General features: G+C 32.0%; 1 protein-coding gene across 4 annotated transcripts in view; it reads left to right on the forward strand.

Moving 5' to 3' along the window:
- The window catches only part of LOC140434532 (glutathione hydrolase 1 proenzyme-like), an 83,575-nt gene that overhangs the window by 15,074 nt on the left and 56,248 nt on the right, over positions 1 to 12,253 (forward strand). For 2 of the 4 annotated variants that reach the window (XM_072522869.1, XM_072522872.1), the window contains exon 1: positions 7,237 to 7,419. The exons of the other annotated variants lie outside the window; for them this stretch is intronic. In XM_072522869.1, coding sequence (XP_072378970.1) covers positions 7,406 to 7,419 — 14 coding nt within the window. In that variant the 5' untranslated portion in view covers positions 7,237 to 7,405. Of the gene's footprint in view, positions 1 to 7,236; positions 7,420 to 12,253 lie in introns of those variants that run through there. 4 annotated transcript variants of the gene reach the window in all.

Below are 12,253 nucleotides of genomic sequence, written 5' to 3' on the forward strand. Positions count from 1 at the left end.
CAGAAGTATAGTCTTTATTTTTTGTTATTATTGTTCAAAAGTACGTGTACTTCTTTATTTTTTAGGAATAGGACTTCGTTAGATTTATTGTTCTTGCTAATTTTCATGTTTTTAACGTTAAAGGAGAGTCCATATTCTCAAATTTTCCTCAAATATTATTTATTATTCTTTTTAGATTTTCTAAATTATCAGCTATTATTACGGTATCATCAGCATGTCTAATATTGTTAACTCAAAACCCATTTACTTTTCTCCCTACTCTATCGGATTCAATAATTTCCCATAAGATTTCATCATAGTACGTTAAAGAAGAGATTTGACAATATACTACTATACTATACCCTACACTTGTCTGACTTCCTCGCTTCGATTTCTATTTCTTCAGATATTTCTCTTCTTCTTCTTCTATTTCCATAACCATTATCGATCGTTGGGTATCATGTTGGCTACCATGTTCACTATCGTAACTATATTGGCAGCAGCTCTAAATAATGGTCTAGGTAGTGGATTTTTTGTAGACTTTTCAGCCATGATTTTTTTTTTCTACTAGGACCACCAAATTTACCTTGTATATTTCCCCTTAATGATGAGATTCCAGCTTGCGCCTCTTTATGATATTGACCAGTTATTTTGTTTGGTTCAGTCATCTAAGGACCTCGTCATTTCTAGCTATGTCGACTCAGCCTATCTAGGTAGCTATATATAGATATAGTAGTCATCTATATTACCACATCTCAAAGGGTCTCAAGCGCCCAAGTATGGCCTCACTTAGAGTCGACGCTTCCAGTACATATAGTAGCACTGAAAAGATATATCAATGTGTCATTCGAACGAGAAGGTAATACCAAAATCGTGGCAGCAAAGTACGTTTCCCATTTTTACAAATGTAGCCGGGTTCGTTCTATTCGGCTTTTAATTTCTACAGCAGCTCTCATTAATATTACCTACAGCAGATTCTTCACACTGTCCAGTACGTCATCTCCTACTTTGATACCGTGTATGTAATCATGTATGTAATTTTGTTTGCTAAATATCATATATTTAGTTTTCTTAACGTTGAGTTTTAATCCAAAATGATCACATTTCTGGTTTATTTTGTTTATCAGATTTTGAAAGTCTTCATATCTAATATTACACAGTTACACCATTCACAATAATATCTTCCTTTATCTTCATTAAGGCTTTCTTTAAATATTTCCTGTGAATACTAGTTAAAGAGTAGAGGCGAGAGTATATAGCCTTGCCTTACTTCTTTTGTTATATATTTTTTGTAGAGTTCCTGTGAATACTAGTTAAAGAGTAGAGGCGAGTGCATATAGCCTTGCCTTACTTCTTTTGTTATATTTTTTTTATCCCAGAGTTCTTGTATTCTGGACAATACAAGAACTTGGCTTCTTTCTTACCCAAGCCAACCCTGAATCAGAATAGAGTATTACTAATTATCTCCTCTAATATTCTGTATTCAAGATCTTCAAAACGTGACTCATCAGACTTATTGTCCGATAATTACTGCATATCTCTGCACGATGTTTCTTTGGTATTGTGAAAGATGTCGACAAGCCAATCAGTTGGTAATATTTCAGTGTTATAAATTATTTTAAAGAGACCACACAGTGTTTAAATGCCATTTTCACCCAAATGCTTCAGTATTTGGGTGAATTCAGTAACTTCACATTCTGTTAGAGATGGACCTGTTATGGCAATCGTTAGAGTAGAATGTGCTAGTTTTTCATATTCAGATAATTCAGAAATGTAGTTTTTCCAGGGCGAGATATTTCTCGCCCAATTTTTATTGCTGCTCGCTAATTGTAGTGTGGCATTAATATTATATCTCGTTCTTTCAAGTTTTTGTTTTTTAGAATTTCCATTAGTTTATCGTGTAATCCTATCGAAGACTTTGTTAAAGTGTTTAAAGCAGATGTTAAGGTCTTGTTTATTGTCTAAGCATCTTTGAATAAAAACATTAAAACCAAATAGTATTTATTACTTAGTTACTTAGAAGCTACACTACTTACTAAGTTGTACTTGCTAAGTTACTTCTTGCTACACTATACACAGTAATTTAATTTATGTGATGTTCCAATTTATTGTTCCTCCTCTACTCTATTATTATGCTCTTTGTCCAGATATTATCATCCAACATTTTCCCAAAATTTTTAGTGTCTTTTAAGTGCTTATATTTTTTTTGTTTCAAGGTAGTTTCTCCTACTCAACAATTATTATGAGCGAAAGTTGTTAAATTTTATACAATAATCTGAATTTTTAACTTTTAATAGCTAAAATCAGTTTAACTTTCTCTTCGTTATGTTGAGCTTAGATATGAATCTGAGCTATATCATATACACATGAATCTCAGCTCTGTTTATTTTGTTAAAGCAATCTTCAATATTAATGCGCAATTCTCCGCCATATACAAGAGCACGTATATTACTTTAGTAGGAACACTTTAAAGCTACAAAAAATCAATTAATGAGTGTCACACAGCAACTTGATCTTAATTTTTCACTTTTTTACACTTTTCTTATACAGAAGTAATGACATTGCTTAACTTTTTAATACGTTTTAGGCTTTAGATTTAATATTTCTTTTTATAGTCTACTTCTTGGATCTATTAAAATTGTAACGAACATATTTTGCCTACCATAAGATTATGGGGTTGAAAATTGGGGACGGAAATTATTGGGGTGGAGATAGGGCAAGCAAAATAATCGAAACGTATGCGGACAGTACTCAGGATTTATTAGGAGAGCTGGGGTCGTGGATAAAGGTCATGCATCTCTTGGGACAAATAAAACAAAACACAGAAAGGAAACCGGAAACACTTCTAGTAATTTAAAAAGGACGCCACTTCGAGGTGCCTACTTATAACTATTACAACAACTAGTTGTAACTAGGGAAATAATTATTAGAAATGCAGATCATATCTTTTTCAAATGAAACTCAAAAAAGGGTTAGCTAAAAAAAATAAACAAAATGTTAAGAAAAAAATTTAACATTTATTGTGTCTTACCACAAACAGTTCTAAAAATAATGACACAAATTACATGGGTTTATACGAAAATAAAATATAAAAAAGACTTACATATGTCCTTTAAATATTACAATTTTTATCCTGTATGAAAATTATTGTTATTTAAAAAAATGTCTACTTTACTTTGAAATTTATACATAAAAAGTTACCTGGATTTCACTTTATAACTTTAAGTTCCTGAGGTTGGAAACTGGAGTTGAACTCTCTGCACACGAACACACGAACAAAAGGACTGCATCTCACACTACGAATTGGACCGACCATTTGAGGCCGAAGCCGACTGTCTTTTACAGCGACTCAAGTAAGAATCACGAAATTATCTTTAAAATTCATTCAAACATATAAACTGGAATATTTATTTGAAACGCAGAATATCCTAAAAGCGGTTTCGATCAAAGAATATAATATCGAAGAATTTACGCCTGTGACATAAACAAACAATAAAATGATTTATTATCGACTTGGCGACGTGAAAAGAACGAAATATTATTTGGGGTTTAACTTGAAAGATACGAACTAAGAAACATGGAAAAAATACTCAAATGAGTTTATTGCCCATTTGATTTTGTTCCTCTTTACCACCTTTTGTCACACTTATTTTTTCTAGAACCATAAATTATGGTATCCAGTTCATTCTGCAGCCATGTGTTTAGTGGTATTAAATTTATTTGAGACTCAAGAAAGTGCACCCTGAAAAGTTCTTTCAGTGTTTTTTCACCACTCTGTGTATATTTAGCTGACTACTTGTAGAGTGAGAAGTAGAGTATTTATTTGAGAGTCTTTATAGAGCCTTGACAATTCTGCTGACTGTTTTATCTTCTTGTAATGCCTTCTCCACAATTGTATTTTTATCCTTATCAGTTCCTTATTATATTCAGTCAGGGCTTTGCGATACTCGTCCCACTCATCTGATGTTTTGATGGAATTAACAGTTCGTCTGACTTCTGTAGTTTGATTTTTAAGGTTGTCATTCTACCTGAGTACTTTTCCGTTGGAGTTCCTCACTATCTCGGGATAATTGTGTTTGAACGCTTACATGACAAACTGTTAAAATATTTCGTAGGCCATATCTAGGTTTAGTGTATGAATAATCATCCCTTTCTTCTTCTTATGGTGCCTATATTTGCTTGAAACTATTCAGAATAGTCTGGTTGTAGACGAATTGAACCATTTTCTCAGGTTTTGAAGCCAAGATATACTTCTTCTTCCTGGTTAAAGAAGTTGCAACAAGTCATATCTCGGTTCATTTCTCATAACGCAGCCAAGACATTCTAATTTTCGCTCTTTGATTGTGTTAATAATCTCGCTTTGCTTGCCCATCCTCGGTAGGACCTAAACATTAGTAACAGAATTCACCCATAAAATTCTTAAGATGCACCACATGTAACACTATATCTCGAAGGTCTCCAGCTTTCCTAAAGAAGCTTCAGAAAGTGTCCTAGCCTCTACTCCGTATAATAACGTAGAAAACACATAGCGTCTGATAATAAAGATTTTGGTACTAAGTTGTAAATCGTGACTTCTGAAAAGATACTTAATCTTTACGAAAGATGATTTTGCTTTTCCTATTGGTTGTTTTATTTCAGTAGAGTGGTGTCATTGGCTGTTTATGTTGGTACCAAGGTACCTACGTACATCTGTTCACCCCGTCAATTGACTGTTCGTTAATCAAAAGTTTGTTTTACGAGGGTTACGAGAAAGTTTCCTCGACAGTCTCATTACCTATTATTTTAAAACAGATGATTCTATGGTCTGAACAATAAATAACAATATATAATCTGATATAAATATGCCTTTTTTAACAGTTCTAGTCACGTGAGTCATGGGCAATGTTTTATAAATTAGAAACAGATACAAAATCACTCTTTAAAATAAATATTTCTAGCACCATTGATCAATGATAACAAAAGAAACATATTTAGAAGAAAACATGGACATCCCTATTTGCTAAAGCTGACGATAATGATAATAACCAACTCCAGAAGTGACAACGAAGTGACAAACGAAGTAATATATATTGAGGAGAAAGACGTAAGGAACCATTAATGGAATTAAAAAGTAGAAAATGACCAGGGAGACAGAAACTTCTAAAGTACGGAGGACCAGATCTGACCAAACAACTAATAAAACCAATCCAAAAAATAATAGAAAAAAAAAATAAAACGCCACAAGAATGGAGATCAAGCATTCTAATACCTCTCTTTAAAAAGGGAGACAAATCGGGCCCGGAAAATTACAGAGAAATTAATTTATTAACACAACACTAAAATTAACAACCAAAGTGATAACAAATAAACTGAACGGAATTATAACATAAGATTAATAAAAGAACAAGGTTTTAGGTTGGAAAATCATGCACCAACGCTATGTTTATAATGAAATAAGTGCATGAGATATTCTTAGAATCTATTAAACCGGCAGATCTATGTTTCGTGGACCTTAAGAAAGCCTTGATAGGATCAAATTAAATGACGTTATACACTTATTGGACGCAAGAGAGATAAAATTTTTTATTAAAAATCCTTTATAAAAGGTATATAATTTAAAAAAACCCATTCGGGCTATATCACAAAACGTTTTCGGAATCCATATTCCATTATCAGTGTACCTAAAAAGTATATAACCACTTAATTAAAAAGAAAATGAAATTTAAATTATGACCAGGGTTAATACAAAATGTGGTTAATACTTACTAGGTGGGTATACAGGTATTTAGCCACTAAATATGTGGGTAAAATCCCGTTAAAAGTTGTTTTTAAATTTAGTTTATATTATATGGTGGTAAATGTTGTGATGTTAAAGTTACCAGTGGATTTGGTAACATATGATTGGCGACTTATGACTCCACGTGAAGTTGCTGGTCCTGGGACGATGTGTCTACGAGGACATGATGAAAGCAACTGATTGAAATGACAATCTTGACAAGTTAGGACGGAAGTCCGAACAAAGCAGTCAGGGTAACTTTATGTGTTAGTCTAATTAAGACAGAAACCAACGCTATTTAAAAATTGAAAAAGTTAAAATTTTAAATAATGTAATAGTAGCAACCATCAATGTTGTTGTTTTAAGTTGTTTTTTTGTCCTGAATTTATTTTAAAGAACATAGTGGAAATTGTTTTATTAATTAATGTATGTGGTGAGAAAATTGTGTGGGTATTGTTAGGCAACCAACTATACATACGTCTTAAAGTGGTGTGAATTAGAGATTCTAATATAAGGAACCTTATGTTTTTTCAACATTAGGTACCTGGAAAATGGAAAATAGACATATGTGGGAAGTTGGATTCTTGAAAATTTGAACATATGTCTGTTTTCCATTTTCCAGGTACCAAAAAATGTTGAAAAAACATAAAGGGCCTTATATTAGAATCTCTAATCAAATTCAACCTCATTCCTCCACAGATAATGTGTAAACTTATTTTCAAAACTTTGTAGATTATATCTCTTTGTTGAAATATCTTGCAATATCATTGAACTTTCATTTTCGTTTTGTCGTTGGTTAAATCTATTTGTTATATTTTTTATTTTCTTAAACGAATTCTTCAATATCCAGGATCGTGAGTTTCCTTTGCCCCTCAGTTTTTTATTCAAAAGATAAGATTCTTTTTTTATTTACTTTCTTTCTGACTTTGTTTGAAATAAACCGTTTCAGTAATCCCAGTCTAGATATGTTGACCTACTTCCCAACGCTCGCGGTTGTGTCATTCAAAACACCTAGCAGCCGAGAGCATTGTAGACGTCTTTAAACCTGGGTTTATTTGTTTAATTTAAATTTACGTAACATCCCTCTGGGTTAATTTTTACTTTACCCAAAATAGCTCTTAACTTCTGGGGTTCTTTTTACATATTCCAGGTTTATTGGACGTGACACATCTATAACCATAACCCGTTTCGTCTTTATTTTCGCTCTGCTCGTCATCAGTATATCTCTGTGGCTCTTACTATTTTTTCATCCATTCGTTCCATGCGCATATTTACCAGCTTTACAGTAAACAGCTAAACAAGGAAGATTATTTTTTCTATGCAGCTATAAAATTATGTTTTGATAGAATCAGTCCCGAATTTGTTTAAAATTTAGAACATAAATGTAGATATTAGATATGTCCGTTAATGAATTCAAAGTAGCTCCCTCTTTAGGTAACAAGGAAAACATCCTCTGTTAAGCCTTATTGATTTTATACTAAACTGTGCGTCTGGGAAGGGAACACTTTGGTTTACATTTCTCTCTTGCTTAGGTCACAACAGTCGAGCATGTCTCCCGCGTTCTATAAATATATAATAGGATTTAAATAGTTACCTAAATGTTTTTATAAAAATGTTACAATGATGACTATTGTGTTTAAGAAAAATAGATAAATAGAAACTCCACACGAAATGGAAAGAAATCCGTAAGTTCTTTTATTGTGTATATAAATATGTTCATATATTGTAATTAAAAACATACGAGGCAGTTTAAACATACTCTATTTGTTAACTGTATCGAAACATCTAATTTTATCTGAGAAAAATATATCAATCAAATAAAAGTTACTTGTTATAAAGATATTTAGGTTAGGTACAAAATAAAATGAAATCGGAAGATTCAACAGCCAAAGTTTCGACAGTAAATATTTGTATTTCCAATCTTCGTTGACGAATTTCATCGCTTCCTACTTTCTAGTGTGATGATTATAGTGTGGTCTCCAATTTCATTCTATTAACACCATACATTCTTCTTCCATTCTAGTCTTGCATTAGTTCGTGAGAATATTAATATTTGTTAAAAAAGCTTTCAGTTTTCAATCCCAAAAACCAATCTAATAACATTTAGAACTTTTAGAGCACTTTTAACCCGCATCTTTTATTTACAAATAAACAAACCTTACCTCTCAGCAACTGTACCTTCCACTTTTACGAAAATTTAGAACACAATTCCAATTTCTCGTTCTAAGAAAAAAACGATCTTCTTTAATTTCTTCATCTCCTTCTTCATGGCAGTTTAGTAATATAGTGGTCATTATGTCTGAAAATAGTCTTCCTTGTGTCGGAAGACCTTAATTTTACAATAACTCCTAAAATAATTACAACTGAAGAAAATTGTATTCAACGGACACGTCACACTCTGAACAATTTCGTTATCTTCGTTATACTATTACTGTTGGATTGCTTCTACACTTCTACTACAGTATATCGCTAAAGAATATTCTTTAGCAATATACTGTGCTTCTACTGGTTTGGCTCGGTTACCTTCGGGTACATTCGTATGTCTCCTTTTGGTAGCCTCGGTTATGTGTTAAGGGCGTCGAGTGTTTGTCGCTCTCTATTCCTATTATTTTCTGATCACACTCTACCCTGTGTATCAATGTTATAATTTTCTAACTACACTCTACAATAATTATAATTATCAATGTTTTCACCTGTGTACCTGCACACCGGTGTGCACCTACACACCTAGGCGATAAAATCAAAGGATGCCGCTTTTTCCCACCGTGATTTCCCTAACAACTTGACAACCATATTTAGCCACAGAATAATAAACAATCAGAATGCCCACTTTGCTTGAAAAAATAAGTACGCGCATCTCGATCGAGCAGACGGAATCAGCCATGTTTTAAACGGAACCAGTGCTGTTCAGTGACTTTTATCTGGTGTGCATAGAAAAATTAACCCGGTTTAATTTATTTATGGCAACTATAGACATAATATGCACTATTTTATTCGTAATTTTAGTTGAAGAATAGATTAAATTATTTCAAATGTACTAAATTATTAATCTCTAAAAATTTAAATTATAGTTCTGTCGTAGCTTGTCACAAATTTCTCAATCCGAGTCTATGTTTCCATTTAAAATATGGCGATCGCGTGCTGACACACTTCAAGCATCTAGCATCTGAGAGTGGGTATTCTGATTGTTATTTATTTTGTGATTTAGCCTAGTACTACCAGAGAAAAACCCAACACAGAGAAGCGACAGCTCTTTGAAGTTACGTGGCCAAGCCGCCAATGACAGCTAACAACCAGAAAATTAATAGTCAGTGGGCATATCACACAATATAAATTCTTCGAGCGTAGGCGCAAAATTTCGGGCCAATGTTTTTTAAATGCATTCATTTTTTCCGAATCCTGAAAAAACTAATAAGTATTTTTGAAAAATTTAAACGCAGAGTGAAAGACTACATTATTACTGAGGGCCGAAAGTCCCTGAAAACTTCTATAATATTTATTTTAATAAGTTACAGGGGTGAAAGAAAAAGAGAAAATTTAGTGTGATTTTTAATTTGAAATATCTCATTCAAAAAAACTTTTTGTTTATTCTAAGGGACTTTCGGCCCTCGGTAATAATGTAATCTTTCATTCTGTATTTAAATTTTTCAAAAATATTTGTTAGTTTTCTCAGGATTCGAAAAAAAAATGATTGCATTTAATTATCGTTATGAATCGTATTATATGAAAATATTGAAGGTACTGCGTCATGCGCCAATGTTTTTCTTCTATTTCCTTTTACAATAACATTATCTTCAAAATGCAGTTCACAAATCCTATAATTATTATAAAGTGAATCCATTTTGAATAACAAATCTTCTCGTCTGCAAGCTTCTATCCACACTTTGGCACTACAAATTTTTAACAGAACAAATTTTAAACAAAGAACTTTGTCTGTATTTATAAATAATACTTTATTACTTACAATTATAAGAGTATTAGCACTGTTATTCTATGGTATTAGTATATTCTAAGTATATTGTAAGTAATGAAATATTTAACTTTTGTCAATATCTAATCTTAATAAATTTTCAGTTTTCTCCTGATGAAGTCACAAAAGTGTCACTAAATATTGAGATATACAACAAATAAAGTTTTAATATTTTTTATTTGTAATTCCCATTTAAAACTCCTAAATATTTTATGTATTTCGATCCATATATTTGATCTTTTTTATTTATATTTAACGAATTAAGAATTGGCAGAAAACTTTTGTATATAGCAAAAAGTAGATGAGTACCTATTTAGTTTTTTCATAATTTAATGTAAGTTTGTTTATTTGCAACCATGTTTTTGCAATTTTGAAGTCTTGTTCTGTTGGAATTTTAAGATTTTCCCAATTATCGGTCTAATTATGTTTCCAACAATTTTTAGTTTGAGCATTTTAGTAATTTCTTTGTTTCGTTTAAGAGCGTAGACGCAAAATTTCAGGACAATGCTTTTTAACATTTTTTTGGAATCCTGAGAAAACTAACAAATATTTTTGTAAAATTTAAACACAGAATGAAAGATTACATTATTACCGAGGGCCGAAAGTCCCTTAGAATAAACAAAAAGTTTTTTTGAATGAGATATTTGAAATTAAAAATCACACTAAATTTTCTCTTTTTTTTCACCCCTGTAACTTATTAAAATAAACATTATAAAAGTTTTCGGGGACTTTTGGCCCTCAGTAATAATGTGGTCTTTCATTCTGCTTTTAAATTTTTCAAAAATACTTATTAGTTTTTTCAGGATTCGAAAAAAATGAATACATTTAAAAAACATTTGCCCCAAATTTTGCGCCTACGCTCTTAAATCAAATATTCCCGTGTATAAAACCCTCTATATATTTTTATTTCTTAAAAATACTATATTCGTATTGTTATTGTCTTCGAGCGCGCCGACATTTGGCCACCATCTGTTGATTTTTTGACCTAGCCTTCGGAGACTTGCGTCTTTCAATAAAAGAAAAAGCACTGTCACCAAATTTAATGTTTTCAGTTTGAACTAGGTATCCCTTGGCAGACCAAAGTTTATTTTTTTATAGCTCGGACAGACACGTCGGCGTCGGCTTACTGTTCGAAAGTCAAACCAATACTATTATGTAATTAGTAATAACTAATAATAATTACAAAGCAATAGTAATTACCTGTTATTATTCTTAGGAAATCTAAATAAACTTATTCCTTTTCCTGTCACAGATGAACATCCGCGAATCGCACAAATATATCCAGCCATTTTAAATATAAATTAAACTTTTAACTATAAACTATAACTATAAACTTATATATTTAACTATAAACTATAACTATAACCTTTTAACTATAAATAAATTATATAAATGGTCAAATGCACTTGTTGCGTCGAGTATTTACCATAGACGCCTACGGACTATCGAATACAACCAGAATTAAAGAATAAGCACGTGTTTTTGACAGTAATACAACCAGAATCGGGCATGCGTATACAAAAATGGTACCCGCTTTTGGACCGCTGTGTCGCTTCTATGTGTCTCTGTTATTCTAGGGTACTACCCTAGAATGGACTAATTAAGTCTGACGTCAGAATGAGCGGGGCTTTTAAAAACCTTTTCAAACATTTCTAATTTGTGTGTATTTGTCACATAAGAAGTTGGAAATATTGTTTTTTTTAATTGCTTGAAGAATAAATAAGGACTTTGTTGTTATTATTTTAGATATTTGAGCCCAGAGGGATCCTTGTCGTAATTCGCCGTTCGTGAATTACCACCACTCTAGTCACAGACGGGGAATCACATGAACAGTTAAAGAAAGAGAAACTCTTCTTCATGTGCCGAGCTCGATTATCGTACGTTGGCTATCAAATTGGCTATAGTAATTTTGTTGACGGCAGCTCGGAAAAGAGATGCAGAGGATCTGTTAAACCAATCTCTCAGGTTTCTAAAGAGACACTAGAAACCAAAAATCGCCCGAGGCCAATATATACTTTTGCTCAGGTCCCCGACGTAATTCGCAGTTCGTTCCACCAGTCTAGTCTCCGACGGGGAATCACATGAACAGAATTCAGTAATTCCCCGAATAATACGATTTCCAAGCAGATGATACATGTACATTTTTGGAAAGTTTATTAAATCCAACAGTTTTTTTAAAATATTCCTACAAATATTAAGAATTCCGGTTAAGTTTACCGAAAGTACAAGTTGAATATAGCGGCAAATGTCAACTATGAAATAAAATATTTGAGTTAGGCAGTGTTGGAATGTTTTTATAATGCATATATGTCGTATGCTTCAAATACAGAAAATGAAAACTTTTAAAAAGTACATTTTGATTTTAATATTTTATTTATTCTGCAATTTTTAATTTATATGAAACAATAACGAGTAAATATTTATCTGTTTCGAGATTAATTGCAAACATCTGTTGCAATCTGGCCACTGCTGATTTGACGATTGCTAAATCTATCCCCTAATGTATCAGAGGGCAATTGCCAAAAAAATTTCTAATAATTAGCTGCAAT

Source organism: Diabrotica undecimpunctata, chromosome 2 (assembly GCF_040954645.1).
Source record: "Diabrotica undecimpunctata isolate CICGRU chromosome 2, icDiaUnde3, whole genome shotgun sequence".
Taxonomy (NCBI): domain Eukaryota; kingdom Metazoa; phylum Arthropoda; class Insecta; order Coleoptera; family Chrysomelidae; genus Diabrotica; species Diabrotica undecimpunctata.